General features: G+C 54.4%; 11 protein-coding genes across 11 annotated transcripts; 5 read left to right on the top strand and 6 right to left on the bottom strand.

Moving 5' to 3' along the window:
- Positions 1-2237: 2237 nt before the first annotated feature.
- Positions 2238-3651, bottom strand: BDP55DRAFT_627389 (uncharacterized protein; the record flags this gene model as incomplete). Its single annotated transcript, XM_060571751.1, has 2 exons — positions 2238-2862; positions 2930-3651. The coding sequence occupies 2 exons, from the start codon at positions 3649-3651 to the stop codon at positions 2238-2240; spliced, it is 1347 nt and encodes a 448-aa protein (XP_060434382.1).
- A 1108-nt stretch (positions 3652-4759) lies between these two features.
- On the bottom strand, positions 4760-5239 carry BDP55DRAFT_627388 (uncharacterized protein; the record flags this gene model as incomplete). The annotated part of the gene is made up of 3 exons (XM_060571750.1): positions 4760-4900; positions 4963-5108; positions 5173-5239. The coding sequence occupies 3 exons, from the start codon at positions 5237-5239 to the stop codon at positions 4760-4762; spliced, it is 354 nt and encodes a 117-aa protein (XP_060434381.1).
- Positions 5240-7642: 2403 nt separating this feature from the next.
- On the bottom strand, positions 7643-8292 carry BDP55DRAFT_303200 (uncharacterized protein). The gene has a single exon (XM_060566643.1). The coding sequence runs from the start codon at positions 8138-8140 to the stop codon at positions 7805-7807; it is 336 nt and encodes a 111-aa protein (XP_060434380.1). The 5' UTR covers positions 8141-8292; the 3' UTR covers positions 7643-7804.
- Positions 8293-9791: 1499 nt separating this feature from the next.
- On the top strand, positions 9792-10525 carry BDP55DRAFT_648109 (uncharacterized protein). Its single transcript, XM_060573829.1, has one exon. The coding sequence runs from the start codon at positions 9892-9894 to the stop codon at positions 10108-10110; it is 219 nt and encodes a 72-aa protein (XP_060434379.1). The 5' UTR covers positions 9792-9891; the 3' UTR covers positions 10111-10525.
- Positions 10526-12435: 1910 nt separating this feature from the next.
- Positions 12436-15369, top strand: BDP55DRAFT_542639 (cell wall proline rich protein; the record flags this gene model as incomplete). The annotated part of the gene is made up of 1 exon (XM_060568332.1): positions 12436-15369. One exon carries the CDS (start codon positions 12436-12438, stop codon positions 15367-15369), a length of 2934 nt encoding a protein of 977 aa, XP_060434378.1.
- Positions 15370-16108: 739 nt separating this feature from the next.
- On the top strand, positions 16109-17719 carry BDP55DRAFT_648105 (ubiquitin-conjugating enzyme/RWD-like protein). The gene is made up of 3 exons (XM_060573828.1): positions 16109-16230; positions 16294-16900; positions 17023-17719. The coding sequence occupies exons 1-3, from the start codon at positions 16132-16134 to the stop codon at positions 17346-17348; spliced, it is 1032 nt and encodes a 343-aa protein (XP_060434377.1). The 5' UTR covers positions 16109-16131; the 3' UTR covers positions 17349-17719.
- A 533-nt stretch (positions 17720-18252) lies between these two features.
- On the bottom strand, positions 18253-19627 carry BDP55DRAFT_303097 (Anp1-domain-containing protein). The gene is made up of 2 exons (XM_060566642.1): positions 18435-19627; positions 18253-18373 (listed from the first exon to the last, which is right to left on the bottom strand). Exons 1-2 carry the CDS (start codon positions 19515-19517, stop codon positions 18353-18355), a joined length of 1104 nt encoding a protein of 367 aa, XP_060434376.1. The 5' UTR covers positions 19518-19627; the 3' UTR covers positions 18253-18352.
- A 756-nt stretch (positions 19628-20383) lies between these two features.
- BDP55DRAFT_711312 (uncharacterized protein) lies at positions 20384-22107 on the top strand (the record flags this gene model as incomplete). Its single annotated transcript, XM_060578181.1, has 8 exons — positions 20384-20588; positions 20649-20747; positions 20956-20987; positions 21045-21076; positions 21129-21180; positions 21232-21298; positions 21354-21501; positions 21557-22107. The coding sequence occupies exons 1-8, from the start codon at positions 20541-20543 to the stop codon at positions 22105-22107; spliced, it is 1029 nt and encodes a 342-aa protein (XP_060434375.1). The 5' UTR covers positions 20384-20540.
- Positions 22108-23633: 1526 nt separating this feature from the next.
- Positions 23634-24398, top strand: BDP55DRAFT_627383 (uncharacterized protein; the record flags this gene model as incomplete). Its single annotated transcript, XM_060571749.1, has 1 exon — positions 23634-24398. The coding sequence occupies one exon, from the start codon at positions 23634-23636 to the stop codon at positions 24396-24398; it is 765 nt and encodes a 254-aa protein (XP_060434374.1).
- Positions 24399-24728: 330 nt separating this feature from the next.
- On the bottom strand, positions 24729-25866 carry BDP55DRAFT_627382 (6-phosphogluconate dehydrogenase; the record flags this gene model as incomplete). Its single annotated transcript, XM_060571748.1, has 2 exons — positions 24729-25680; positions 25742-25866. 2 exons carry the CDS (start codon positions 25864-25866, stop codon positions 24729-24731), a joined length of 1077 nt encoding a protein of 358 aa, XP_060434373.1.
- A 313-nt stretch (positions 25867-26179) lies between these two features.
- BDP55DRAFT_724288 (uncharacterized protein) lies at positions 26180-27882 on the bottom strand (the record flags this gene model as incomplete). Its single annotated transcript, XM_060578876.1, has 3 exons — positions 26180-26700; positions 26759-27698; positions 27769-27882. The coding sequence occupies 3 exons, from the start codon at positions 27880-27882 to the stop codon at positions 26180-26182; spliced, it is 1575 nt and encodes a 524-aa protein (XP_060434372.1).
- Between the last annotated feature and the right edge of the window lie 44 nt (positions 27883-27926).

Below are 27926 nucleotides of genomic sequence, written 5' to 3'. Positions count from 1 at the left end.
AGATGATGCCAGTGTAGAGCGGTGAGACTCGGGCCGGAAATGTCCCCATTGAACGACGTGCAAGTTCAAAGCAAATCAACTAGTACGAGGAAATCCCCCGGTGTATTATTGAACAGTCACATCTTCAGAATCTCATCGTGTATCAGACATTACGAAGATTACTCATGACGGAATAAATTAAGAATATGCCTTAAACCTGCCCATGAACATACGACAGTCACTACCCACCAGTACCGTACTCATAGAGCCTCGATAACATCGCCAATCTCCTGCAAGTGAGGGAAAGAAGCAGACGCTGTCCATGCTGTCCGCTTAATCGTAAGCTTGTCACACACTTTCAGAATGCGATATTCTTTATTGCGTGTTCGAATATAAGGCACGCTTCAAAGCTCTCCTTCCATTGGGTTGTCAGTCGGCTGCGCGTCTCACTCGAAATCGATCACCTTATATTTACCAAAGGAATTGCTAGAGACAAGCTAAACTAAAACCTGGTTCTTTGATATAATCAACGAAATGCCGCTCTGGAGAAAAAACCGAGTCTGGGAGGAGATCAGATAAAACCCAACGTAATGGAGAATTGAGTCAAAATGAATCCTCCCAAAGCAGCAAAAGCTAGAATCGAAACCAGAACCTTCAATAACAAATAGCATCGGGAGTCGATGCCCTTTGTATGTTCTTGCATGTGATCAGTCGTAACAACTGCGCCAGGCGTATCCTCATTTCACCGCACCGCCCACCTTCTCCTTCCAAAGGCAATCCCTTTTTGACCAGCCATGGGACGAGGTAGATCTCAAGACTGGCGAGCTTTCCTAGAAAGCGGAATTCTGGTCACATCCAGAGACTTACATCCTTCCAACCTCGTGTTAAGACTTCATCTACACGTCAAAATCTTTGACTGCTGCGTATATTCCTTCACGTCTTCGTCGTAATACTACTACCTGTATCTGCATCGTATGATGTCGGTTTTGAGCTACAGGAAAAGCGCTGGCCAAGTTGAATCATAGTCCGCCGCGCTTTCTCAACGGCAACACACAGGCGGGATTGCATGTCCGGTATCTAGGTGAAGGGAAGATACCCTACCCTCTACATTGGAAGAGAATGAAAGCTCCTACAAAAGGTGTTCCGATGAGACGGGCCTCTCCTACGTGCGTTGAATTCGACCAGAGAAATCTCTCGTTATATGAAAGCTTCTGATTACAAATATGTAGGCAAGACGAAGCTTGTCTTGACCATGAACGGAGGATAAACGTGTCTCAGCACGAGATATTACCTCCACATGCGGAAGAACACTTTTCTTTCTTTCTGCTACGCTATAATGCTTCTCGTCCTACTTTTGGGTGTTACGATAACAGGATAGCAGGATATATATTTGCTCAGGGTAAGAGTCTACAGGTCATTGATAGTGGTGTACCAGTCTATTATAAGGAACTGGACTAGTCAAATGAAGAAAGCTAGTATTTGGCACTGCGTAGGAACGAATGTACAGGATACTCTGCCCAAGATTGTGACTGAATCAGAGAAGGACAGAGGGTGTAACCACTAGAAGAAAACCAAACTAAACTCAATGCATTGCCTTCCACAAGCGAATGGTCCACACTGAGTTTGCAAGGAAAGGAGGGAAAACCGTTAGCTACACCTATGACTATCGCAACGAGCTTCCATCGTCACACGTCTCACATCCTTCTTCGTCGTAGTCTCGTGCTAACAAGCCCGGACGATCTCCAAGGGGGGACAGAGGAAGCAGTACACTTTGATACACAGAGGAGAGATTTCCAAACTGCATAGAGAGCGAGTGATACCCAGAGTTCAGTCGGCTACCTAGAATCTGCTCCATCACAAGGCCTCTGGATAGTACATTGATACTTGGTCGACTGAGCATCATCGCGCTACTATACCAGAGGCTGTCGCATAGTATCGAGAAGAAGCTACTGGCTGTAGGCATCTGCGACTAGAGCCATGATGGAGCTCAAGACATGTCCACTCCCCTTTGACACATGTTTGGTAGGAAGTAAAGGCTGGTGACCAGAAGCCCCGGCAAGGAAATAGGGGTAAGTTGCATACTATGCCTAACCAAGCTGCTGCCACACTCGAGATAGTCGCCATCTTGCGAATGAATAATATGTAGTGTAATCAATCAATCTGATAATGCCTCTGTTGTGGGGGTATCAATATTAATATGCAGTAACCGCAATGCCCAAATCCCTTTTCAAACACAGCACATCTCACACGTCAACCTCTCAAAGCTCATCAAACACTCTCAACCGATCCTCTTCCTCCTCCCTCCCCCTCCTATCCTCCCACAAAGGCGACAACTTCGGCGCCCCCTCCACGCTCCGATTCGGCCCCCTCTCAAGCCCCTTCAACGCCCTCCCAGCAGCGCCCTCAAGATCCGCCGGCCCACCGAGATACTGCGCGCCGACAAACAGCAAAAGCAGCACCGCAAACACAACCGACGTGACGATCCACACGGCCCTTAGCCTCTTGCGCGTCTTCTCCTGCCACTCCCGATCAGCCCTCTCCCACCCCTCGATCCGCCGCCTAACAAGGTCGACGCGCCCGCTCAACCCCTCGATCCGCGTGCGCCCGGACTCAATCCGGCCCTGTAGTTGTTCGATGCGCGACTCCTGCTCGCCGAATTGCCCAAAGGTGTCGAGCTGGCCCGCCACGTCCTGCGCCATCTCGTCGGCCTCGGAGACGAACTCGCCCGTCATCTGCCGCGAGGCCACCGTCAGCTCGCGGATCGCCGAGATTGTGTTTTGCAGCATGCTCTTCTTCTCGAGGACCGAGTAGTACGTCTCGTCTAGGCGTCGGGTCGTCGCTGTTGAAAATCCGCTGAGCTCGACGAGGGAGTTCTTCAAGCCCCTATACGTTACACACGATATGTCAGTCCCAAGCTTTCTTCAAAAGACCATCACGGGAGGAAACCTACGCAACCCTGTTCGCGGTTCTGCCCTTCTCCTCCACCAACGCAGCCGCATTATTTACCTTCCTCAACCTCCTCGAAGGCGGCGTAACAGCAGCAGCAGGATTCTCTCCGCCCCCAATCATCGGCCCAACAAGCGCGCTCGTCCTCCGACTCGAATCCGGACTCCTGCTGGGCGTCACATACTCCGACCTCGTCATATCGAGCGAGCTCCGCCCACCCAGACCAACACCAGCAGCACCGCCGGGCGACCTCTCGTCCAAAAGCAGGAGCCTGTCCCTATCTTTTCGGCTCTGCGCGTTCAGGTGCAGCGCGTGCTGCGTCGGGTGGTGGTGGTGACTGTGCCGGTGCCGATGCATCCTCAGCGGCGGCGAGAACTCGGTGATGGAGCGGGTGATCTGGTGCCGCGGTCGTCGCGCGGGGAGGAGAGCGGCGGCGGCGGCGGTGGCCGTGGCGGTCGTGGCAGCGGTGGTAGGAGGGGCGGCCGAAGCAGCAGCAGCGGTAGCGGTAGCAGTGACGGGCGCCGAGATCGGGACCGAAGCTCTCTTATCGTTGGTCCTGCTCTTGCTCTTGCTTCTGCCGTGGCGTTGATGTACGGATAGTTGCTGTTGTTGCTGTTGCTGGCCGTGGTTTTTGGAAAAGTTGGCGATAGCGGCTGCCGTCATCAACGTCGAGGCCGATGCCGACGGCAGTTCGAAGCCGTGGGCACTGTCGCCTTTGGCAGACATGGTTTCGCCCTGTGCTTTTTCGTCCCTTTTCCACTACACCCCCCTTTCAAGAAACTGGATGGAGAGAGATAGAGGCAGGCGCTCCAGCCGCGGCTCCGCCGCGCTCAAAGCAAAGCCGCACACGCCCAGCGACTATGCTTGCTGCCGCCCGCTGAAAGGGCGCAGATTAAAACCCCCGAGCCAGACAATTTCTTTGGTTGGGACGGCCTAGGTAGTTAGACTTTCTGGCCTACGCCTGGAACGGTCAATGCTCTGGGGGGGGGCAAAAGAGATTCACTGGGTGTTGGTGTGTGGCTGTTTCCTTGCAGAAGGAGAGGTCGCAGTGTGAGAGATCGGGGAAAAAAGGTGGAGGTGGAGTGTGCACGGAGATTCCCAGAATCCCAGTGAAAGCTGGTTTGCTGGTGCTGCCGTTCTGCACACCTCTCTACAGGGCCAATGACGCACTTTCACATGCGCCTCTCGGGGTCCTTCCCCGTTGTCATGAGACATCGTCTGAACAAGAACCACCAGCACTTTCCCTGGGGGGACTTGCAAACTGCTGGTCCAGAACCCCCCTTCCCAAAAACGAGGGTCAAGTCATACGCTTATTGTTTCTATGTAACTATGAATCGCGGCACACGTTTGGCTGGGTTTCCTATCGCCGCCATCTGGCCCTTTGATCCGATTTCACCGAGCGAAAAAAATAAAGGCTCGGATGAGTAGCCTCGTTGGGCTTTCGTCGTAGTACACATCGTAGATCATCGCAGATGGGATCAGCAGCTCCATCCCGCCCCTCTCTCCCGTCCCGCCGGCTCCGAATCCGCCTCCCTGTCGCCTGTTGCCCGCTCTGTGGGTTTGCTTTTTGCCGTAGCCTTGGTATCTCCGCGGGGGGTCCTCTCGACGATATAACGTTTGGCCTCGCATGAGCCCCGTGTTGTGTCGAGTCGTTCTGTCGACTGAGCTGTGCAAAATACGGGCGCGTCAGGCCCGACTCTTTTCCTCCACTCCCGAAGTCTGTTTCGGAATTTGTCACGGGGGAACCGGCGCTACTCCTGACTTTTGTCGGCGCCGAGATTCGATCACAGTGCCCGTTCCAACAGCAAGTCTGCCCGTGTGCGGCCAATCTTGCTCATGAGTTGATGAGTTTGTTTCGCTTCTCCTTCCTCTTGAGTCTCTCTACACGCTTCTTGTGCATCTTCTCGGCCATCTTCTCGTATCGCTCCTTCTCTTCCTTGGCGGCTCTTCTGTCCTTGATAGCTTGAACTTTTTGCTGCGATCGCTGTCAGCTAAATAGCCCTTGAGAGGAAGAGGCGCAGTAAAGCATTCTCATACCTTGCGCTCTGCCTCCTTCTCGTCCTTCATCTCCTTCTCCTTGGCCTTCATCGCCGCCATCGCGACGCGGTCCTTGGCGCGCTTCTCGTAGGAAGTCAGGCCTGATGTTGGCCTAAAGGCCTTCTTCGTCTCGTGCCATTGCTTGCCTAAAGGAAGAAAGAGTTAGCTTCGAGTTGTCGGATGAGCCCAAGAATGGAGCTGATGAGGTACCATTCTTCCGCATGCCAAGCGGTTTGTCGACAGCGGCAGTAGCAATTTGGGGCTCCGCAGTAGACATGATGACTGGTGTTGAAGAATTGCAGACTCCAAGGCTGAGGAACGTTAATTTGCGTAGTCGAGTTTTCAACGTGCAGCGGGCGGCATTGAAGGACCCTCGCGCTGAACAGAAAATTTCTTGCAATGAGAGGGAATGCGGCGGGCGGGGCGCAAGGCTGCCGTCCAACCAGTTAGGCTGCGTTTCCTCCTTGTGGCGGTGCGAGTACCCAGAAAATAAGCTACGGTGCATGTGGCTGAGGGAAGGGTGCCAAGGTGCTTCTCAGGGTCCTTTCTCCGCTCTGAAGCCAGATGTGCATGATAATGGCACCGCTTCGTAAGAGAAGCAACATTGATGCGACCTTCGAGGTTGGGAATATTGGGAAACCGAAAAATTGACAAGGAGTACGATCTTCATGACTTAGATGACGATGCTCGACCGTTTCCGCGATATACTTTGGATCTATCGCCTACAGCTGACTCGCTTCTTCACGTAGCTGTGCCTGCGAGAAGCCTTTCAATCGAGTCTCGTCATCAATAACCCGATGTCTCCGCCGTTTGAGATGACGTCCGGAGCTTGTTTCCAAGAAATTTGTGTCATTCTCTTTACGCCGCCGTCCAACGGTTGTGGCTCATGGCTGAGCCTGGCTTTGAGACATCATATCGATTGGTGCCTCTAGGAAAACGCAACTTCAGCCGGGAACTGGCATGAAGGACTGGCTCGTGGTGTATGGCGTTGAAATTTGGCTCTTTTCAATTCAAGGGAACAGCAACAAACCAATCAAATTGCGGTTGAGATTTACCGCACTCCAGGCAGACAATCTCATGTCCGACGATGTGGCGGCGCACGAGGCTGCCGAAATGACATTGAAAAGACATTTCTCCTATCCCCAGCTGCCAACTCGGCCAAGAATATAAGATTCTGGAGTCGGGATCCCTGCCGCCCGAATCAATCGAACGCGTGCCTTGTCCTGTCAAACTTGGATATCCCAGGCATCGAACCCCAGGTTCCCGATGTTTAGAGCCTCTAATGATCCTCGATGATGATTTCTTTACTGGTAGGCGCAGGGATAACGGAGCGAATATTGACGGGGAATTAGGTAAAGACAGCTGGCACAAAAAATTTGAACAGCGGCGGCACCTAAAATTTGTGATGACTTGGCCACCACTTCATTTTATTACCGAGGCGTGGGGTCATGCTAAAAGCGGCTGCTGGTCAATCTTGCAGGCGAGATTAGTTTGGGTCACCCGCAATTCGACCGGACCCGGCATGCTGAGAATTGCCGCCAGCAAGCGTTGACAACCTGACAGTCTTGCCAAAGGGCCACCGGCTGGCAGAAGCGTAGGAGAAAGTTGGGTGAAAGTATTCTTAGAACAGTTGGCAGATCGGATCGGATATGAAATGATGCAAGTCAGGATGTTTTGGGCCGGAGCAGCGCTTGCAAAAATTGGTGTGAGTTCGGGGGAAAGAAACATTTGACAAGGGAAGAGGACGAAATGGGAACTGATGGGGACTGAACATCCCAGTCGGGTGGAGATGGCTGTCAGCCAAGGAGGCAAAGCACCATCACGAGGATGGTTTTCGTTCCCTACTGGGAGATGAGTGTTTGACAGGAGGAACTGTTCCTGATTTGCTCATGCAGGATTCTGCCCATGGCAGGGTTGGATACGACCATCAGACTCGGCATGTCATCGACCCAGGGTTTCAACATGGCGGCAACAGAGACATAGCAGAAGTGCAACTGATGCATTATTCCTCACCGCGTTGTGTTAAGTGTCGACCAATATGCCGAACAACCATTGTCAAAATCCCTCTCGTCGTTATCAAACCGAAGTGCCTCTTTCTGTCCTCGACTGGTACGTGGCCTCATGCAGGTCCGTCTGTGCACTATGCAACTTGAATTCGCGTAGTGGGTTTGAATGCAACATGGCGATTGACAGGCCAGATTGGTTGGAGCGACGCAAGAGGCGCGAAGGTCATCATCTGTTGCTTCTGCAGGTGTATCTGCAACTCTCAGGGTGAGTGAGCAGCAGCCGCATGAGGGCGGCTTGAGAAAAGCATCGGGCCCTGGTAGGCCAGCAACGGGTAGGAGTTACCTGTTTGTTGATGCTCGTCGCGATGGGCGACTCGGAGAAAATCGAAGGGTCAACAGTTGATGACCAGATCACTAAGCAAAGCTAATCGTTTGGGGATAGCTTCGCCTCTTTGTCATACTTTGATGCCATGGGGTGAACCGTGACGGCGCCGTCGCACGAAGAACCTGTTAATCTTCCAACGGGCTGGCGGACGTTGATCAGAGCTAATACCAGGCTTAGAAGAAAGTCGGCGGCCGCAGTCGTTCAATCAAGAAAGCTCCTGGCCGGCTCCGACGCCCGGGGTTGCGACTGAGTCAAGTTGAGGCTCCCAACCGTAGCAACGAGAATGAAAACAGACTTTAGAGTTATGCCGCGTGGTACTCTCTTTGTTCCGTTGTAAGCGGTAGCAAGCCTCGAAAAAACCCCTCCCTCGGGCGGTTTATCATAGTTCGTGGCTTCCTCAAACGATGAAGGCGCCGCCGAAGCTGTGCTATGATGGCTCGACGCGCACTACCTAGGTATACGGAACACAAAGCCCTGGAATCGATTGCTGCCGTTGTGCTCGTAAACGAGCGCTCCGTGCATACGAACTGGCCTGCCATGCCTGCCAGTCACAGAAGAAGACATAGCCCTGTGTGGGGTTGTGTGGTTGTGTTGCCTTTGATGCTCCATCAGCTCCGACTGTGACATGCTCCCCCACTAGGCGGCCAAGGGGGGTTGAGGAAACGGGGGCGTCAAATACGGGAACATGGGAGAAATAAGGTAATGATCCCATCCCATCCCATCCCATCCCATCCGCAACACGTGTGATGGTTGCCAATGATAGGAGAAATAATGTTTCCTCTGGCATCACGTCGCCATTACCGTCCCGGAACGACGATTTGACAGATGATTTGCGCCAATTGGTGCTGGAAAGACGGACAACGTTGAGTCGTGTGTCCGTACACCATCCCAATATGCACAAAGGGAATCGCCAAACAGGCAATTGTTGACAACGGTATTTGTCCCCTCTCGGAACGCCTCTGTAATTCGAGTGAATTCGTACTTCGTTCACAGTTCGGTGGGCACTCGTAGCTGTGGTCCCAGTGGTTCCAGTGGATCCAGAGAATTCCCTTTCCAGACTAAGGAAAAAAGCAAGCAGATCTCCCAGGTGCTATCGGTCATCTGGCCGATTGAAATAAAATGGAGATGGGAGGGGTCTTTGAGGCTTGGAGGGGGAGCCATCGTCTCCTCTGGGCCTGGGGGTGCGCGGGCGTTCTGAGGCCCAGCAATAAAGAGTGGATAAAGAGTGACGAAGGGACCTTGGCACATGTGTGTTACACCCCTGGCCATCTTTCGTTCTCAGGACCGGAAGCCAGTCAGAGGCCGCCGTTGAACCTGGACATGGAGGAGAAATTCGGCTCCAGTGCCGCCTCAGCGCCCATGTTACCATCGAAGAAAGCCATTTTCGGACGCTGCAGTGAGCCCACACACATCGCTTGACCGCTTTGGCTCTGGCGTTGGCTCTGGACGTGGAGGTAGAACCTGGGCGTCGGCCCATTTTCGAGATGCGGCGTGGCTGTCGATTCGAATCGAATTGATGCCCCCCGCGCAATATTCAAAGGTACGGCCGCCGGTGTCTTTGATTGGGGTTGAAACCAGGCCGGGTCGCTCGGGTCGGGGAAAAGAAGCAAAGAAGGTGTTCAGTATACGGGTCTGAATCTAGGTTAGAAGACGAAGCGAAAGTGTAATCCCCGATGAAGTGGTGCTTGGACGATAGCTGGGTGTATGTACCTTGGAAAGTGGTAGGTGTTGAGCAAAATATGATGTGATTTGAGGTGACTTGGCCTAACTCTTCGGCGCCTTCTTCGTCCCGTCTCTTCTTTCGAGGCTTTAGCTGTGTCCTGTGGTGGCTTTCTCGCAGAATTGCCGCAAGGGGCGGATGGCAGCGATGAAGATGGAGGGGGCGTGGTCAAATGGAGCCAAAGCCGTTGCTGTACCTGCAGAGACGGTTGTCTGCCATCGCTACTCTGGTGCTGTTAGTCGGGCACGGCGTTGCGATGATTCGTCTGGTTTGCATTTTGCCATGTGCTGGTCATCCGGTCGTCCATCATAGCACCGGTCTGGATTTGCTCCCATCGGCACCTTGTCTTGTCATCCCCTAAAGCCGGAGGTGCCGTGGTTGTGGTTGAGCTGATGATGTGCGCTGCTGCTAAGGCATACTAACGTAGTTGACGGCCGAACGCTGTCGCCGAGTCCGTCGAAGAAAGTCAACATCTGGTGCTTTTTCCCTTTGCAAAAGGGAAGTTTCTTGTTCTGAGTCTCTGGCCGTGCATTTCGTCGGCCACTTGCGGGATGCGCCGGGGAAGTGCTCCTGGAGAGTTCCTTCCACCTCTGTGTAGAAAGATACGTATCGTGACCTCCCCGCAACGTCTTACCTGCCTGTTAGGTTGTTACTGGAGGGGGGCTTAGGTAAGATGGAAAAAGGTACGAATACTCCGTACCGGGAAATCAGGTTCAGTCTCAGTGGAGGTGGCCAACAGAAAATTCACTAAGGTACCTATCGCACCGCGATCAAGCACACAACAGCCCAAGGGTACCGTGGTCTCCGTCCCTTACACGATGCACGACACAGCGTGCACTGAACTCTCAGCGCCTCTACTCCCTGCCTTTAGTCCACTTCTGTTTCTAGGTTCTCTTTTGACTTGCAGCAAGCCGACTCATTGCCAGCCCAGATCCACTATTCCAGTCTCAGAACTATCGCAAAACCATTTCGATAAAAGTCAGATTCCCTTTGCTCAAACCATGAGCTTACCTTACCTTACCTTACCTAGAACTTAGAAGAAGGGGTACGAAGTACGAAGTGCGCGCATGAGAGACAAAGGAAAGCAATAGCGAACGTGTGTTTGAGGCCACAGGAAGCGGTGAAGACGTTGCGTTGCCATTGACGGCTGAGGTGCAGCTTCGCGGGTCCTCTAGACTCTAGTATTCTCTGTCTAGTCCTCTCGTGCCAACTTCTGCCTGGCAACCTCGTCAAGCCAACCAGCCAAACAAGCCAACGACCTACTGGCCCGCCGCTAAGGTCATCAAGGAGAAGAAGATGGGCCTGGGCTGTGGCCGCCTGACGACGGCCGAGTCTTAGTGCGAACTGGTACGGGTGTTAGAGCTCGCTAGCATGGAGGAGGGGAGGAGAAGGTGTGGCAGCCAACATCTCACCTTCACCTCACCTCAGCGACGATGACCAGGTGCTACCGTATTACCTAGGTAGGGCTCTTACGGCTACGTACCATACTTCACGGCACGCTAGGGAATCCAATCTGTGCCCTCCTCGATGACCTGGACCTGGGCCACTCGGCCAGGTTGCTCAGGAACTGAGCGGCTTTGAGTGGACGGTTTGCTAGCAGAGGCAGGCTGTTCGGCGCACCCAACTCAGTGCAGACATGGCTGCAGGGCAAAACACCAACCTGTCAGGGCCCGTCTAGTTGCTGCAACGAGTGTGCGTGAATGCAGTACCTCCTGCAGAATGCAGAATGCAGGGCAGCACAGCGACACTGCTGCACGTTGGTTTGGCTACAGACACAACCAAGACCGGCACGGAGTACGGAGGCTGTCAATGCCATCTGGAATTGTCGAGGTGAGTTGAGAATCAGGGGCTTCGTTGATGGGATAGGAATCCAATAGTTACTCCTGACGAAGTGCGGATACCTATGGAACTGTAGGTAGAGCATGGCATTGCTCTGTGTGGACAAAGGTATACGGCGTGTTGTGCCTCAACTAGGAACCCGAATGTGGGCGCATACGAGTTTCAACAACTGTCCCAAACAGTGAATAAAGAGTAGCTAATAACTTTGTTCAGTTCTCCATACTCGTAACCGCCTCACATACACAACTTTGGTTTGACGCGGCTCTCTGGATTGACGTCCTTCATGAACAACAGATAATACTGACCTTTGCTATACATAATATGTACTGTTTACCTGGAGTCATTCCCAACTCTCTGCATGACTGGTCCATGTCTCCTGGGTTCAAGCTGAGGTGTGCTCTGCCAAATCCTGCGACGCGAGGTGCCTCTTTGCTGTGTCCCGTCTGTTTGCCCTGTCCTGTGCATAGGAAAGGTACCTCGCTTTGCATAGTAAGTCGGGTACGGGGACAGGTATCCGTACTGGCTGGCCTCTGCGGGATGAATGCGAGTGCGCTACGGCTGCTGCCCCATCAACCTGAACAGCCCCTGGTCGTCCCTGCCTTGCTTGTCCGGGCCCTGACTGTGACTTCCAGGTTGGAATCACAATCGCACACCCCCTGGTCGTAGCCGTCCCTGCTGCTCCTTCTCCCTCTTTTTCCCCTGGGACTTCCTTCCTCCTCTACGTACCGGTAGTACACTAGAAACTGGCCCCCCCCCCTCCCCGAACCAGTCCAAACCCAACTGAGGTTTTCCCTCCCATACACCCTCCCCCATCCCTGTCTTCTCACCCCCCCCCCTTTTCTCCCATCGCCAACACACCCCGACCGCTGGACCCGACTCGTCGCTTCTTCGCTGTTGTGTATGTGTGTGTGTGTCTGTCCCCAATTCTACTCCCAAATCCACCCATCCATCCCATCCTCTCTTTAGTCTTCCGCGTCGCAACCCCCCTCTTCTTCCTATCAACTCTCTTCCCCCCAAAACCCTTCGAGGCCGTCGTCGTTTCTTGACTTCTGTTTCGTGGTTCAATTCTAGTTGTAGATCTTGCAGATTTGCCTCTGGTCTTGTGCCGTCCGCTCCTTAACATCACCTTCAATTTTCATCTTCGATAAATAGCATTTGTCTTACCTGGTCGACCAGTTCTGTCACGCACGCAATCGTGAACGCCAATTTCGCCCAATTCCCATCGTCAGCGCGCCGCATTCGACATCTTCCGAAAGGTGTTTATTCGCCCATCGACTCTTCCAATTCCTTTTCGCGACATCAAAAACGAAAAGCAGAACCAACTCACTAAACCTGCCACCTTGCAGAATTAATCACCAAACCCGTCATCATCTCGCAAAACGCCCCTGACGCGTCGTCTTCCATCGAGTATCCAACCGATTCTCCATTCTCAATCAACGACGACCACCTCGCATTTGCGCCCTCTTTATGTCCTTCTTTTAGCTGCTGATCAAACCTGTAGCCGCAGAGCGGCTCAGTAAAGCATGGCAACCGCTGTTGGACCTGAGAGTATGATGATAGCCACAAGTACACAGGTTTTGGACGAGCCCTCGATGCAAGCGATTTCTCTTCCGGTAATGCTGGATAATTCTACTTCCTCAACTTCATCATTCTCCGGACCACACTCTCCACGAACGATGCCTCCACTACCAAATCCACCATTCGTTTTTCCGGCAAGGCCCTCCTCGGCCTCTGCACCCTCATCTTTCTCGAGAGCGACTGGGCGTCGCCCGCTGTCTGCCATCGAAATTCAAGACCGATCGACCTTTAACTTGAATTCTGACGCAGCAGATCGACCTTCAAGATCACCAGCGCTTCCCAATTTTACATTCAATCCCGGCGCTTCATTATCACCGGAGACATCCCTTCTGCTTAGCCCGCCTTTATCCCCTCCGCCTGTGTCCCCGAGACTAGCGGCATCACCTGCAAGACCAACCGGAGTCGGACACAGGAGAGGAGGGAGCGAGTTCGTGGGAGGAAGCATTCGTTCTGGAGATTCCATCACCGTAACCGGCACAAGCCCAACGAGATCCGAGAGTGGCTTTGCGTCTCCAAACTTTCAGCTTCCCCCGAAGCCTCCTGGCGGTCGCGGCCACAAACACAGACGCTCGGCTGCGCTCTCAAGCCACGACCTATCACTCATCGTCCAGCCTTCGGCACCCGGTAACCTCAGGGGCAACAGTGCACCTACAAGCCCGGCTGAATTCGATCGACGTTTAGACCATCACAATGCAGGTCTCGTCGAGAAGACTCTGAAGGGCGTTGAATCCGAACCAGCCCTTAGAGTCCCTAGAGAACTTACAAGGCCAGTCACTGCGGATTCGGGTTCATCAAGTGGCAGGACTTCCCCCGCAGCTCGGCCAGTAACGCGCGCTCGTGTTGGCTTCTCTGATACCCTTGAGTTCATCCCGCGTCCGCTATCAATGGTGTCCAGTGATACCTCCAGCACAGTCACAGCCCGGCCAGGAGGTCACTCAGTATCCGGGAGCATCTCGTCCGTTATTTCTATACCGACGACAACCACCCATGTGGAGACTGAGCCTATCGTTCCCCTAGTGCTTACCCCTTCTCGCCAAAACAATGAGTCCAGGCCAAGCACTGCCGGAGCGGTTTTGGAACGGTCCCAGAGCATTCAATCAGTCGGTGCATCGCCAAGGAGGAGAAACTCCATTCCCACCCTAATCAACGTGCCTGAAGCAGGCACTGTCGGCCCCCCGATGCCTAGTCCAACCAAGACGCCCAAGAGGTGGTCATTCTTCGGATTGGACCCCTTTAACGCAACTGCGTCACCACTCCGCACGAGACCAGTGAGCTCCAGTTCTTCAGAGTCTGGATCCAAGCCAACTAGCTCATCTTCCTCGTCTACCTCGGAGCATATTTCGGAATCGTTTGGCACATCTGAATTCTCCGACCACGCCGGCCAGAGGGCAGAAAGCAAGAAGTCGAAGAAGAAGAAGAAGGTCAAGAACTGGGCAGGATCAATTCTTGCACGCAAGAGCAAACCGCGGAACAAGAAGTGCAAAGACTTGGATCTCACGGGCGATTCTGCTCGTCAGTTTGAGACAATCGAGCAAAAGGATGAGCCCCTCACACTCATGGTGGAGCCCGAAGTGCACGTCGAGCCGGTCACACCTACACTTATGGTGACAGACACCTCTAGCCAGCCACAGAGCCTGCAAGAGTGGAAACCGCGCCCTGCCTCAGCCCAAGATGACGCTTCATTCCCCATGATTGATTTGGATGCTGCACTGGGGCCTTTCAACACGCCTCTGGCGAACAACCCAGAATGGGACGCCGCTCAGAAAGCCGCAGCCTCTACCAAGCGCCAGCTACACAGCGCACAGGGTATGAAAGGCTTCAGCGGACCAGGGATGCACTACCACCGCCGTGCTGAAAGCGCCCCTGAGATGGTACCTTTCGATGTGGGCCGTTTTGGCATCCATCGTTTTGGCAGCAGCTCGACAATGGCCGACGTGTTCGAGGAGGATGAAGAAGATGACGAACACCCTGGCAAGTGCGCATCGTTGTACACAAGCAGCCGTGCGAATAGAGGCGAGTTCAACGACAGCGCGGAATCCTCTGGCGACGAGGCAACACCGCCCGCCACCAACAAAGTCCAGCAGCCCATTCTCGACGACACTCCTATCAGTGTTCCTGATGGCACTATCAGCCGTGACCTGGCCACTGGCACAGACGCAATGTTGGTAGATGCCAACATGAGCACAGAGGTGGCGCCTATTCCCCTGCAAGAGGACGTCATTGTAGAAGAGCCCGTTGCCCAGATCCCCGAGTTCCGCACCGGTTCAATCTTCAACGAAAAGGCAGAGTCTACTGGTTCCGCAACCCCATCTCCCCGCAGAATCCTCGCGAGCAAGGACTTGGCCCCTGTCGACGTCAGTCCCCTCCACCTTCCGACTCCTTCGCACGTTCCTGTCAGTCCGTATTCGATGAGCCACGCCTCCTCCTTCCCATCACCCCGTTCGCCCATGTCTTATGACGCTCAGCGAATTTCTACGGCACCATCTTCAGTCAACGAGGAGAACAACTTTCAATCTCTACTTCTCGGGGAGCCTGGCCCAGAAGTTAGGCTCTCTGTAGATATACCCTCATTGACCTCCAGCCACTCGACCATGACAAGGGATAGCTCTTTCGCCACCAGCTCTCAACTGAGGCAGGAGCCTATACGACCCGACCAACAGCGACCTGTCTCAGTATCTTCGGCAGCCTTCGGGCGTCGACGATCCAGCCTTGCCAGTTTGAGCAGACTCATCAGCAGTTCTCATGGAGAACGCAGCAAGCTCTCGATGGAGGTCTCATACGATGGCGAAGGTGACAAGAAGCACAAGTCTAGCAAATCGAAACGACTTAGCCGGATGATGCGATTCTGGAAGCCAAGCAAGGAGGAGACTTCATCCTAGACAACTACGGGCGTCGCATACCAACGAACTAGGGCGACTGGTCGCGATCCAGTCGGCTTCCACCGCATACAACAAATGTGACTTCACGACGCATGTATATGGAATTATTGTACAACTCTTTACACCTTCTCTCCGATCAGATACCTCTGGCGGAACAATGTCTTTCTTCGCTGCAACGGGATTGCGTCCGCACAAACCGACAGTGCCGACGCAACCTGGTCAGCGAAAGGAAAGCATCGCCGGGTCGTCACCAGTGCCTCACGCAATACGCGCAAGGATGGAATACTCGACGACTCGGCTTTTTGGGACACGGATTCGGCGTTCTTTGTGATGATAGCATGAGCAGCAAGTTGCATGAGCATAGCAGGTTCGCGGCCATATGTCTTGGTGACAACTGTGGGGGGCGGAAACATGTGGTTCAATGGTTTTGTTTCCGTTCTCTGGACATATCGGGGATGAAATGCGAATTTAGGAAGGCGAAAACTTGGCGAGGCAGACAAGTCGAGACACATTTACAGTGTCTCTCATAGTTCTTTGGCCGGCCGGCTGTTTCAGCCCTCTAGACGATGGAAGATGGCACAAATCGCGACGCGACGTAGACAAATATTAATGAACATATTTCTGAGAGCCAGTCTGGTTATTTCCTCTTGAATACTTATCAATGTCAATGAACTTAAGCCTCGGCATTATGAATACTTTGGTGACACTAGCCGAATTGGCGCGAGAAAGATCAAGATGGGACGGAATTTAGCAGTACGGACGATGTGGACGATATTGACCAGATACCGGACTGGAGACGAGAACCAGCCTGGGAAACCTCGGCTGAACCCGCAGGACCCACCCATCCTGTCGCGTCACAAGGTACGTCTCATTGGCACCCTGGGGAAGCTAGAGAGCGTGGCTCGGTTACTAGCTAAGGTGAAGCCAGCCCATCGGCTTGGGGGCATTTCCCGGAGCTCTCCATCCCAAAAGTTTACCAACAGCTATCCGTGCAGCCGGCTTCACTCGAACTCCTTCCTTCCACTCAATCGTTGCATACATGCCAATCGAGTACACAATTTCATACCAATTGTCCTGCAAGCAACCGCCCAGACACCTACAACATCTTCGCCCCACCCTCCTCGCAACTTGTCACTGGTTCCAAGGGGCCATCAGGCGAACCACGGGTCGGTCCATCCATTGCGCGAGCAAACGGAATCGCCCAGCAGAAGAATACAGGGAGAAATAAGAGAGAAAGAAGCTACATTATACTTATCCAAGATGTCGTGGCGCATTCAGAACTTACCCGATTCCCAGACGAATCCCTCGGGCGCCGCGCCAGGAGGAGAACGAGGAAGCGGAAAGAAGTCAAAGTCAAAGTCCACGTCGGACGGGCGGGGCGCGATCAAGAGGCTCATCAAGGAGCTCGACGTGTGGCGGTCGGAGAAGAAGGAGGAGAGGGGCATCGAGAGATTGGGTCCCGTCGACGACGAGGATCTGTTGACGTGGGAGGCTGTTGTTAATGGGCGGGGGATCGGGAACGGGTATGATGGTATGTTTTTCTTCTCTGCACAATCACCTCTCCGTCGCTCTCATACTTGCCACCATTGGATCCATTCACCCGCATCTTCGGGGGGACTATAGCTAACCTCTGTGAACCACCCCAAAAAACAGAAGGCCGCTGGCTCCTCCACATCCAAATCCCGCAAGACTACCCCCTCCGCCCGCCGACGATACGCTTCGCCACCCCCGTGGTGCACGCCAACATTGCCCTCCAGACGGGCGAGATCTGCCTCGACCTGCTCAAGGACGCCTGGACGCCGGCCTATAGCGTGCTCGAGAGCGTGCGCGCCGTGCGCACGCTGCTGGCGTACCCGGAGACGGACTCGCCGCTCAATGTTGACGTCGCGGCGCTGCTGCGCGGCGGGGATGTGTTGGGCACGCGCGCGCTTGTTGAGTTTTGGTGCCGTGATGACGAGGGAAGGTATGAGGGGCTGTGAAGAGAGTTTTTCTTTTTAGAGGATCCGTAGGGGGACGAGAGGGAGGTTTTGGGCATGGGGCTGTTTTGCCGTGTGATGGCTACGCTGTCATCGTTACGAGGAGGTAGGGTGATTGGGGAGACACTTTGCCTGCCTGGCTGGTGGACTAAAGTAGTCCAGTATTTCAAGGGGAAAGAATTTGGGTTGGGTTCTGGCAGCGGCTTATGTTTTTTTGGATAAAATACTTGACAACATCATATGTATAAATGTGGAATGGGACGGGACGGGATGGAGCGGTACGGAGTGCTCTTTTGGTAGGGAGAACTTTGAGGGATATCGTCACCACTCACGAAAGATTGTATAATTGCAATAGCAAAGAACTTATTTCTTTGGGATAAATTCTCATTTGTTCTATCACACTAGAGCCCTCGAAAACATTGAAATAGGTGCTCTCTCTCTAATGCCGCAGATATCTTGCGCAACCCGCGATCCGACACCCACCGAGCCCCCTTATCTCGATTTCCCGCGGCGCTTCGTTGTTTTTTATCTTACACTCCTCAGAAGCCACTTGTCAACAGTGAAGCTTCTTCGTAGCTCCATCTGCTGACCCTTCTCCCAACCCCTTTACCAGCTAAACCACCAATGTTCCAGACTCCCAAATTTGTGTATGTAGTTTGCTGTATGAGATGTACTACAAAGAACGCCCGTTGCCCCAACATCCGTCACCAGGTTCCCCGCCCGAAAATGTGGAACGCAACTATGTTTTGGCAAGATACGAAAGAAGGGAAGGGAGGGGTATCTGCACATAGGGGGTAAAGAGGGCATATGGGGTTTCTTTCCAATGAGGTGTGTTCCGCGCGTGAAATTCGTAATACCGCCCGCCGATGCTGTTGGCGACTGGAAGGTGGGTGGGGATGTTTACAACTCTCTGTTTTCCATGAACGCCTCTGTATGAAAGGCGTAACGTACTCTTCTTTTTTGGTCTTTTTGTTTTCCCAGCTCATGTCCATCGTGATGCCTAGCCCTTACTCATTGTAATGATAAACCTGAAGTAGTGTGAGCGGTGGATCGATCAATGACAACAAGGTCTTTCAAGGGTTTGCTTACTCTGTAGTTCGGGAGTCCGAACGGTTGCCAGCCTAAGCGCTTCGCCATCTTGGCGAAACCTTCAGTCTCAATGAGGTGATAGAAGGAGAAGGGCGGGAACATGGCTCCGTCGCGGTGGACGTCTGCCTTGACGAGCAAAGCAGTGCCGCCAACGCCGTCCAGGGGGATCTCCACCGACTTGTCCTTCTCGTCAGTACCCAGGTACGCCATCAACGCGCGGTACGTCGGCATATCTTTATATCCCTCGAGCAAGATATCGTCTGGACCCATCGTCTCGGCCATCTTTTGCGCAATCTCGCTGTCCTGCCAGCTGTTGAAGTCGTAGGGCCGCTCCTCCATCTTCTTGGTTTCCGTGTTCATGTAGCGCTGGAAGCAATTGGGCACAATGACGGGCTTGTCGTGCGCCGCCAGATCCTGGATCAGTGACGGCGGCGTCTCGACAATGTCGGCGTCAAGCCACAGCACCCACGACGTCTGCGGTCCCAGAGTCGTGAACAGGAGCGAATTGCGGGCTTTGGACATGACGGCACGCCTACCCTTTTGGTTCTCCATCTTGTGTCGCTCGCCCTCGTCCTGGGATGCGATGGCCGGCTCAAAGTCCTGGCGCATGATGACGATGCTCTTGAAGCGGTTCTTCTCGGAGCCCTGGGTCTTTGTGATCTGCTCCTGCAGCTCCGCCGTCGCGGCGTTTCCTTCCTTGGTTTTGGGCAGGATGAAGCCGAGGGAAATGAGGTCGTGGGGATAGTTGAGGTTCAAGAGGTTATCCCAGTATTCCTGGTAGAAGCGCGCCATTGGCGTCAGGATGAGAACGGATTCGCGGTTGCCGATGGGGTCGGTCGTGATGGTGACATTGTTGAGGTTGTAGCGGACGACGGGCGGCGGTCTCGTGTCACCCTTGGCCTTCTTTCGGTAGGGAGCTGTGGGCGGCGATAGATGGTGGGAAGCGGTACCGGCCGGCTCTGCTTTTGTTGTCTTGGAGGGTCCGACGAGGAAGACGACGATGAAGATGCAGAGGACGGCGCCGAGGACGAGGGTCACCGGGTTCGCCTTCTTCAAGCGAACTGACCCCATGGGACGAGCCATGGAGGGTAGTCTGACGAGTAGGGAGACTATGCGAGAATCATAAAGGTTGTCGAGGGATCAGAGGTGGTCGCTCGATGGATGTCGGCTTAGCTTGGCTTTCGCGAAGCTGCAAGCGAGCTTTAGTTATCGCGAGTTTTGGGAAATTTAGTCCCAAGAAGAACTGTCGGTTTTCGTTCCTTTACTGAAGAAAATTGGGATGGCCATGCAACAAATTTAAAAAGATGACACTGGACGCTCCCTTCTCGTGTGTCTCTCGCCGAGGGAGTGGAAGCAAATTGGCCAGATACGAGGTTCCTACTTCTGGCAGGCTGGTCTACTCAAGGGAGGCGCATTGGGAGGACAGCTCTACAGTAAAGTTACACTTCATACGACAAAAGGGGCTTAGCTTCATCTCCCTCGAGGACTAACTCCGGGCCGAGAGATCCTCCTGCCTCACGTCAGGGGATGCAGGGCGCTGACGGCACAGGAGATACAGGCGAGACAAGCGAGACAGCACCCGTAAAGTTCACAATTAGTAGCGCTGTGTCCACTGACTGAGCGAAGGGTGGAGAATGGAATGGGGAATTGGAGCCACTGGGAGTCTGGGTCAGATGGATTACTGGGACCCCTTAGACCTGTAGTGTACGTAGTAGTGTACATAGTGGGGAGCCCACCGGGCGTCAAACATGGGGAGCTATTCTCAGATTTCCTGTTCTGCATCTCGAAGCCAATTGAGGCTAACTCAATCAAGAAAAGGTTCCACCCGAGTCGTGGGGCTTCAGCCACATATCCACTTTCGTCCCTCCCGTATCGAGCGCCACACTTTTGGCGGTCGGATGCTCCAGTCGATCCGCAGTCAGCCGTGCTTTGCCTTTACCAGCTGTGCCTACTCGGGCACTTGAGTCGCGATCAGCATTGTTGTCCCTTTACACCCTGCAACAAAGCTTACCTCCTAGAATACCGCGGCGAGGCTTTGACCGCCCAATTCAACATCTTGAGCCGCATCAATTTTTTTCTGAACATACTTTCACCCAACAAATCAACATGGCGGACAAGCTGGACCGCAGTCTCGACGAGATTCTCGGCGAGAAGGTAAGGGAACCCGCAGCCTTGTAAGATATGCGATCTCGGAGCTAACTTGCACAATTGCAGAAGAGTGACGGTCCTCGCAACAACCGTGGAAACGGTAGAGGCGGCCCCCGAAGACGCGAACGTGAACGCCAGGAATACCCCCGCGACGGCGTTAGAAAGGTACGGTACTACACTACAACACAACCCGTCACCTGGTAGATCTCCAGGCTGATTGTCCAGGTTGAATGACCCTCCTCCCTCCTCATCCCGGTCGACCACGACTATTGCGCAGCTTTCGGTTCCATGCCGACCGTCTCGTAGAAGGCCGGGAGCGGTACCTGTTGATTACAAGGGCCTAGCTAACAGGTGTCGCTGTCCTGCGATACAGTCCTTCCGCGACGAGTCTAGAAACCTCGATAGGTGAGTCTAACCAGGCCCGTATCCCCACTCGAACATTTCACTAACCTCTGTGAATAGTGAATGGGTTCACGATCGATTCGAAGAGCACGGTACAACTGAAGTTTCCATACCATACCTACAGCATGAGCTAAAACGGAGCAGACAACCGCCGTGCGCCGGCCCCTCGACGGAGACGCGATGAGCCTGAACAAAGGTAGGCCCAGTGCAATACTTGGTACAAACATACGCTGACTTGATGCCACAGAGATTCCAGCAGCTCCAAAATCCGCGTCGAGAACATCCACTACGAGCTGACTCCTGAGGATTTGGAAGTACGGCCCCCCCTGGAGGTGTCGAACAACATGGCCTTGGCTAAAGTTTGTGCAGGAATTGTTTAACAGAATCGGCCCCGTCGCGAAATTGGACCTCAAGTATGATCGCGCTGGTCGCTCGGAAGGCATTGCCTTCGTGACGATGGAGTCCCGCGAGGATGCCTTGGATGCGATCAAGCAGTTCGACGGCGCTAATGCAAACGGTATGCGCCTCTCTTCCTCTCTACGTTAGTGGCAGCTTAAAGACTAATTTCTCAGGCCAACCGATCAAGTTGTCAATCATGGGTGGCGGAGCTGGCGGTCGATCTCGCAACCCCTTCGACTCGGCGGTGATGCCGGGCCGTCCACTTTCCGAGCGAATCTCTGCTCCCGGCGGTCGGTCGAGATCCATGTCTCCTGGACGGAAATATGATGTCGACGAGGCTGCCGAGAGAGGCATTGACAGATACGTCCCAGGAAACCGTGGAAACCGTTCGCGAAGCCCTATGCCCCGGCGACGCGGGAACGGTGGCGGTGGCGGTGGCCGCAGACCCGGAGCTCGCAGAGAGGGTGGTAGAGATGGTGGCAGAGACGGTGGAAGAGATGGCGGCAGAGACGGTGGAAGAGATGGCGGCAGAGATCAAGAAGGCGGAAGAGGTGGTCGCTCGGGTAGAGACGGCCGTACTCGGAAGACCCAGGAGGAATTGGATGCCGAGATGGCGGACTACTTTGGTGGAGGAAACTCTGGAGAGACCGCGCCTCAGCCGAACGGTGGCGCTGCCGCTGCCGCGGTGCCCGCCACGAACGACGATATCGACATGATCGAGTAAGCCCTGCTCCAGCTCAGTCTGGCCTTGGTTTATGCCGCACGGAATGTCTCGGACCAGGTACCAGAACAAGTTGCGAGAGAGGAGAAGCCTGGATGAGACACGTGGATAGCCAGTTGTCAAAAGACCCCCATTGTGCGCCTACACCAATAGCATCGTGGACCCTTAACTATAAAAGTCAACAATAACACCATTTACTTGTTGGAGAAGTTGGTCAGAATCCGGATTGCAGTCCGCGCATGGTCGAAAATCAGGGACTGGAGAGAATCAGGGCACCAATCAAGGATTTTGGAGTCTTGGACCCTTTTCTTCGGCATTGCCTCCGTGGCTTCTATGCCCACTTGGCCGTCCAGTGTGGTCCACCGAGGAATTCCTGAAATATTCCTGCCGATGTTACTCGGTAGGTTTGCAGATCCCCGTTTTCGCCGCTTTGGGCCCCCCTGGAAGTAACTGAACAAGGACGAATTGTCGATGCGGCTGTATGTTCCCAGGCGTGCCGCATGCCGCGTGCCAGGGTTAGGGCCAGGTTGTCCACCTAGTGTACGAAGTAGGCGTGCTGGGCTCACCTACCGGCATGCGGCGAAAGGGCATGTCTCGGTATAGATGAGACTGGGTTGTCTGTAAAATGCAGTGCCCGTAAATCGAAGTCGTCAAAACAAGGGACATGCCTATCTGGGGAGGTCCACGAGTGAGCCGCCGCGGCGCCGCCCCCTTAAAAAAATCAAGTTTGCGATCGCCGGGGACCCTCCATGCATGTGAGAGTGCGACATGCAACTTGGCAACGGTCCTCCAAAAACCAAGAAAAATCGCCAGTGTCGCCCCAGGTCCCCCGCCAAAGTGCACGTCCCGACCTGCAACGTCAGGGTGCATGCACCTCGCCCGCGCCCGCGTTTGCACGTCGCAGGAAGCTCTGGCACCCGACTGCCCACTCCTACTCCCCGGCCCCCAGTCTGCGCCTCTCATCCTCCCATCTCTCCCCCAAGTTTCCCACCTCAACCAGTCCAGGTCTCTCCCGGCGCTACCTTGCCTTCCTCTTCCCACCGTCACCTCAAACCTTGGAAATCGTTGCAACCGGAATGGAGTGTCGACGGTGAACGGTGAACACGGACACGACCACACTTTATTCCAACGGGGACACCGATTACTACCATCGACCAGGCGACCCCAAACGGACCGACGATAGGGCAAGCCGCAAACGCAACAATATGACGGCTATTAGTGGTATTTCAGACTTATATCACCTCTCCCGAGCCCGAAGGCCAGTTGTGCGCCCTTCGCTGTACGACTGAATCGTGGGAACGACGATCAACACATAAAAGAGACAATCCACCTGCAGACCGCGACACGAGGGTTTGTTTCAACCCTCGAAGCTCTAACATCTTAACTTTTGAGATCAGCGGAACATACGCAACACACCATCGTACTGTTCAGCGCATCCTGGGTCATTTCAACCAACTCTTAACCAGCCCATACTCCGTCGTCACCTATCAACCAGGTCTACTGGGCAGACTTTTCATCACTTACACGGGATGGAATCAGCCCAGTACACGGAGGGCCCATCGCCATCTTCACACAACAACTCCAGACTTACACCGCACAACCCTCAACAACAATCACGCCCTCGGCCCAAGTCTCAACCACCCAAGCAACGAAGGAGACCGTCGCGGCCACAGGGGTCAGAATCAAATAGGAGACCTGCGTCAGACGGTTCTGACCGTGACAGGGAGACTGAAGACGCCGAGGAGGGTGCTCCCAATTCAAAGCCCAGCCACTCAGGCTCGGAGCAGTCTGCATCAAGGCCTGCTAGGAGACGCCCAGCTGCCCCTCGGCCTGCGCCAGCACCATCGACAGCGATGCCTTCGGAAGATGAGCAACTCGTCGACCCGGTACCGCTCCGGCCAGGCCATTCGAACCGACGGGCCGCGCCTAGGAGAGTACCGCGCCTCGGCGAGAACAGCGCGTCTGCGCTGGCATCTGACACCGACACCACGAGTAGCTCGTCTTCTTCTTCTTCAGCGTTCCCGCCGATCCGGCGGCCTCCGGCGTGCCGTCGGCCACGGTCGGATATGAATCTCTCATTGAGAGCTCCGATAACCGAGATGCCCGAGGACGGGGGCGAGCTCCCTCCAGGCGGTCCCGACTTCTCTACACCTCGACCGCAGCGCGAGAAGAACCCGCGAGAAATCTTACACGAAGGCGAGCGAGGCTTCATTGTCGACCTCAGGCTCAATCTGGATGTCGAGGTCCATATCAAGGCGAAGCTCTCGGGTGACCTGACACTATCAGTCTTGTAATATCTGTACTGGAACAGCGGCAAGGAGTATTGTGTGATGAACGTGCGATAAAGTTAATCGTGTAAGAGTATTCTGACTGGCGCATAATGGAACACGGTGTAATAGTACAGGGGATAAGAGGCGCTATGAGGTTTGGGCAGGCAGCATATGGTTCATTGGTACGAAACGGCGTCGAGAGCGATGTTTGGAAAACTACAAAAACTAGTGCGGCATTGAAATGTAACTGAGAGACACCATTTAAGTCTTGATATCTACTTTCGACTCTTTTTCTTTTTCCCTGCAAACTTTTACCATTCCATCAAAATTGTGATTCTGGCAACACAGTCATAATCACTCCGTCTTCTTCTTCTTCCTCTCGAACCCCTCCGTCAAAGCAGCAGCAACATCCTCCACCGTCGTGCCCCTCTTCCTCTTGCCAATCTTCTCCCCGCCCAGCGGCGAATCCTCCGCCACGGACTTGTACACCCCCGCCGCGCCCACAAACAACTCGGGCCCGAACCCGCCCTCCTCGGCGTGCGTCTTGCTGATCTCTTCCATCTCGCGGACCCAGCGGTACGCCTTGGGAGGCATCGTCGTCACGCCCTTTTCGGCGGACTGCAGGTGCGAGGGCAGGCGGGCGGCGAGCTCGGCGCGCAGGTGCGGGAGGACGCCCATTCTGTGGGCCGAGGTGAAGGCTTGGGTTGCGATGGCGGTGAAACCTTTGGAGAGGGAGGCGAAGCACATTTTCAGGCCCGAGGCAGCGCCGATGGTTTCGGAGATGTGGTTTCCGCCTAGGACGGTGCTTAGGCGGGCGCCAAAGTCTGTCGCCTCTGTGGTGGTGCCCGGGAGGGAGAGGTCGGATAGTTTGTAAGGGCCGGACATGGGCATGCCCGGGACGGACCACGCATCCGGGTCGTTGTCGTCATCGTCGCCGCCGCCGGTAGTACCGGGTAGTGGGGCCGAGGCAGAGACGTTGGTGCCGGCGTTGGGGGCGGATTTGAGCCTGGGCGGGGCGCCGATGATGCAGGCGTCTATGAAGCGTGCGGGGCTGCGGGGGGCGCGGGCGAAGGAGGCGGCGATGGATTTGCAGGTTGAGGGGGCTACGGCGTTCATGTCGATGAAGTAGAGGGGCGTCTCGCGCGAGGAGGACGTCCCGGCGAGGGCGTCGATGATGCGGTCTGCTGTGGCTTCTGCGTCGCGCGGGGGTACGACGGAGAGGATTACGGCGCATTGGGATACTAGGGCTTCGTCTGTTTCTAGGAGCTCTACTTTTGCGTCGCGGGCGCGTTGGAGGGTGTCCTCACTGTGAGCTATGAGTGAGTCGACTGGGAGATGTATGGAAAGAGGGAGGGTTTTAACTTTACCTGCGGCCTTTGCAGTTCGTTGCGACTTGGAAGCCTTTGGCGATGAGGAGCTTGGCGATGCCGACGCCCATGTCGCCGATGGAGATGACTCCGATCTTGGAGGGCGTCCCGTTGTCTGCGGCCATGATCGAAAAAATGGTGAGTTGATGGTTATGTTGTCTAAGATATCTATTTCAATGCTTGGATTATCGCTGTTCGATGAAAGTGAGTGAGATGTATGAGAGAAAGGTGCGCGCGCATCCACTTGCGGCGATCTGAGCTGCAAGTTACAGAATTGCGTCAGTTCCTTTCGTCAAACCCCCCCAATTACCTACCTACACCGCGAACACCGGATGACCGGCCCAAGCTTTACAGCTACAATATAGAAATACATAACATAGCTCTTTTCCAGTACAAATGTTTATAGTACATTATCTCCTAATCTTACAATCGCAGATTTTACAACTTAGTCCCCAAGCCTCCTTCCGTTTCAAGGCTAAGCTTCCTGAAGTTGGAACGTTTTTGGCCTGAAAATCCTAAATGTCCGATCCACGCTCCGGGCACGTCCAGCTTCGTCTCTCGAACGACAGGAGGCTCCGACCTGCACTCGATGAAGAGCCCGTGGGTTGTCACCGCACCGAACTGGTGCCTGATGCTTTGCCACGCCTTCGAAACGGGGACCAGAGCCGATGCCTCCAATCGCGCGTCGTCTGTCATTCCAAAGCAGTCGGTAAACTGAGATTCCTTTTCCGCTGCCACATGCACTTTGGCGGCGGTGAAGGGCGGTGCGACAAAGTATTGAATGTACGAGCCCGGAGCGATGACGCCTTGTTCGGCGTCGACACCGCCGCCCTCGTTCCGGTTCTCAAAGGAACGGATGAAGCTGTCAAGATCCTCTTCCTCGGAGGAAGCAGAATACTTGACTTCGGGGTCGAGCGAAAGGAGGCCTGCCTTCTTGCCCCAGCCGCCGCCACCACTCTCTTCATTCGCTTGTTAGACGATGAGCTTGCACTCTGGTGAGCTGGGCATTCAACTTACGAATCTTGTAGACTCTGACACCCCTCTTGATGAGCCATTTGAGATAGTCTTTCATATCCAACGCCAGTCTCCACTCGTCTCCAGCGTTCTGTATCTTTGACGCCCACCCCGACCACTTATTCAAGAATTCGATGTTTCCCGCTTGGTCATCGCCAGGGGGGCAAACGAGGCCCCATACACCCACAGGGCCCGGAGGGAACTCGTGGCCCTCTGCCGTCCGCCTGTCAAAAAGCGCCTGGACAGCCGTCTCGAGCTCCGCTGAAGCGGGCGTCTCCTTGCCATCTACCTCAACCTGCCTGATGATGTTGCCCAGACCCGATACGATCTTTCGCGGAGCCGTGATCGGGACCAGGGATGCTTGAATCAAGTTGCTTGTCTCGATTTCTCTATTGGTGAAAATGTTGACTTCCTGAGCCCGCCTCTCTTCGCGCTCGATCAGATCCAAGCCCCCCTTTTTGTTGAGATACCAGCGGCTAGCGATGAGCGTCGACTGGAGGCCATTGTGGAAGATTGTGTTTGCCAAGGGAAGTGTGCATACGTAATTGTCAGGCTTCCTTCCGTAGGAAAAGGTAATGGAAGCGTTCAGCTTGGCGTTGCTGGATGGAGCAGACTGCGCGTCAGAAAGATTCTTCTGCCACAGGCTCGGCATGATCATATGCTCTGGCCCGTAGTAGAATGAGAATCCGCGTGGGATGTCACCGAATGCACGGAGGGGATGAAGCCCATCGACTACACCGGCGAGAGCGGTGACTTCGCGGCCCACTTCGAGGTCTGACTTCGAATCACCAAAGGGTCGCAGCAATGCGGCCATGAACTTGTCATCTAGCAGCCATGACGCATATTGCCGGGACGCAAGCACTACAACCGTGCCGTCGACTTTCTTGAGGCCTTTACTCTCAAAGGCCCTGACTGTCCTGGTCACTTTCTTAACAAGTGTGCCCTATGAACGCGGTCAGTATGAATGAGACGGGAGGTCTTGATGCAAGTTAGGTCTTTCAAGGCAGGCTCACCTGCCAGCTGTCTTCATTTCCGTGGATACTGAAGCATGCCGTTTGCATTCCTCGTCTAGAGAGTGGTTGTCTGGCACATTGGGCGAACCGGGGGATGGCTCTCTGGATATACATGGCGTCACGGCCACCACCGTCGAGCTAGGTCGAGCTCTCGGGAT

Source organism: Colletotrichum godetiae (assembly GCF_030913485.1).
Source record: "Colletotrichum godetiae strain CBS 193.32 chromosome Unknown BDP55scaffold_5, whole genome shotgun sequence".
NCBI classification, from domain to species: Eukaryota; Fungi; Ascomycota; class Sordariomycetes; order Glomerellales; family Glomerellaceae; genus Colletotrichum; species Colletotrichum godetiae.
The sequence above is the reverse complement of the archived record's forward strand: the minus strand, read 5'-3'. Positions and strand labels throughout refer to the sequence as shown.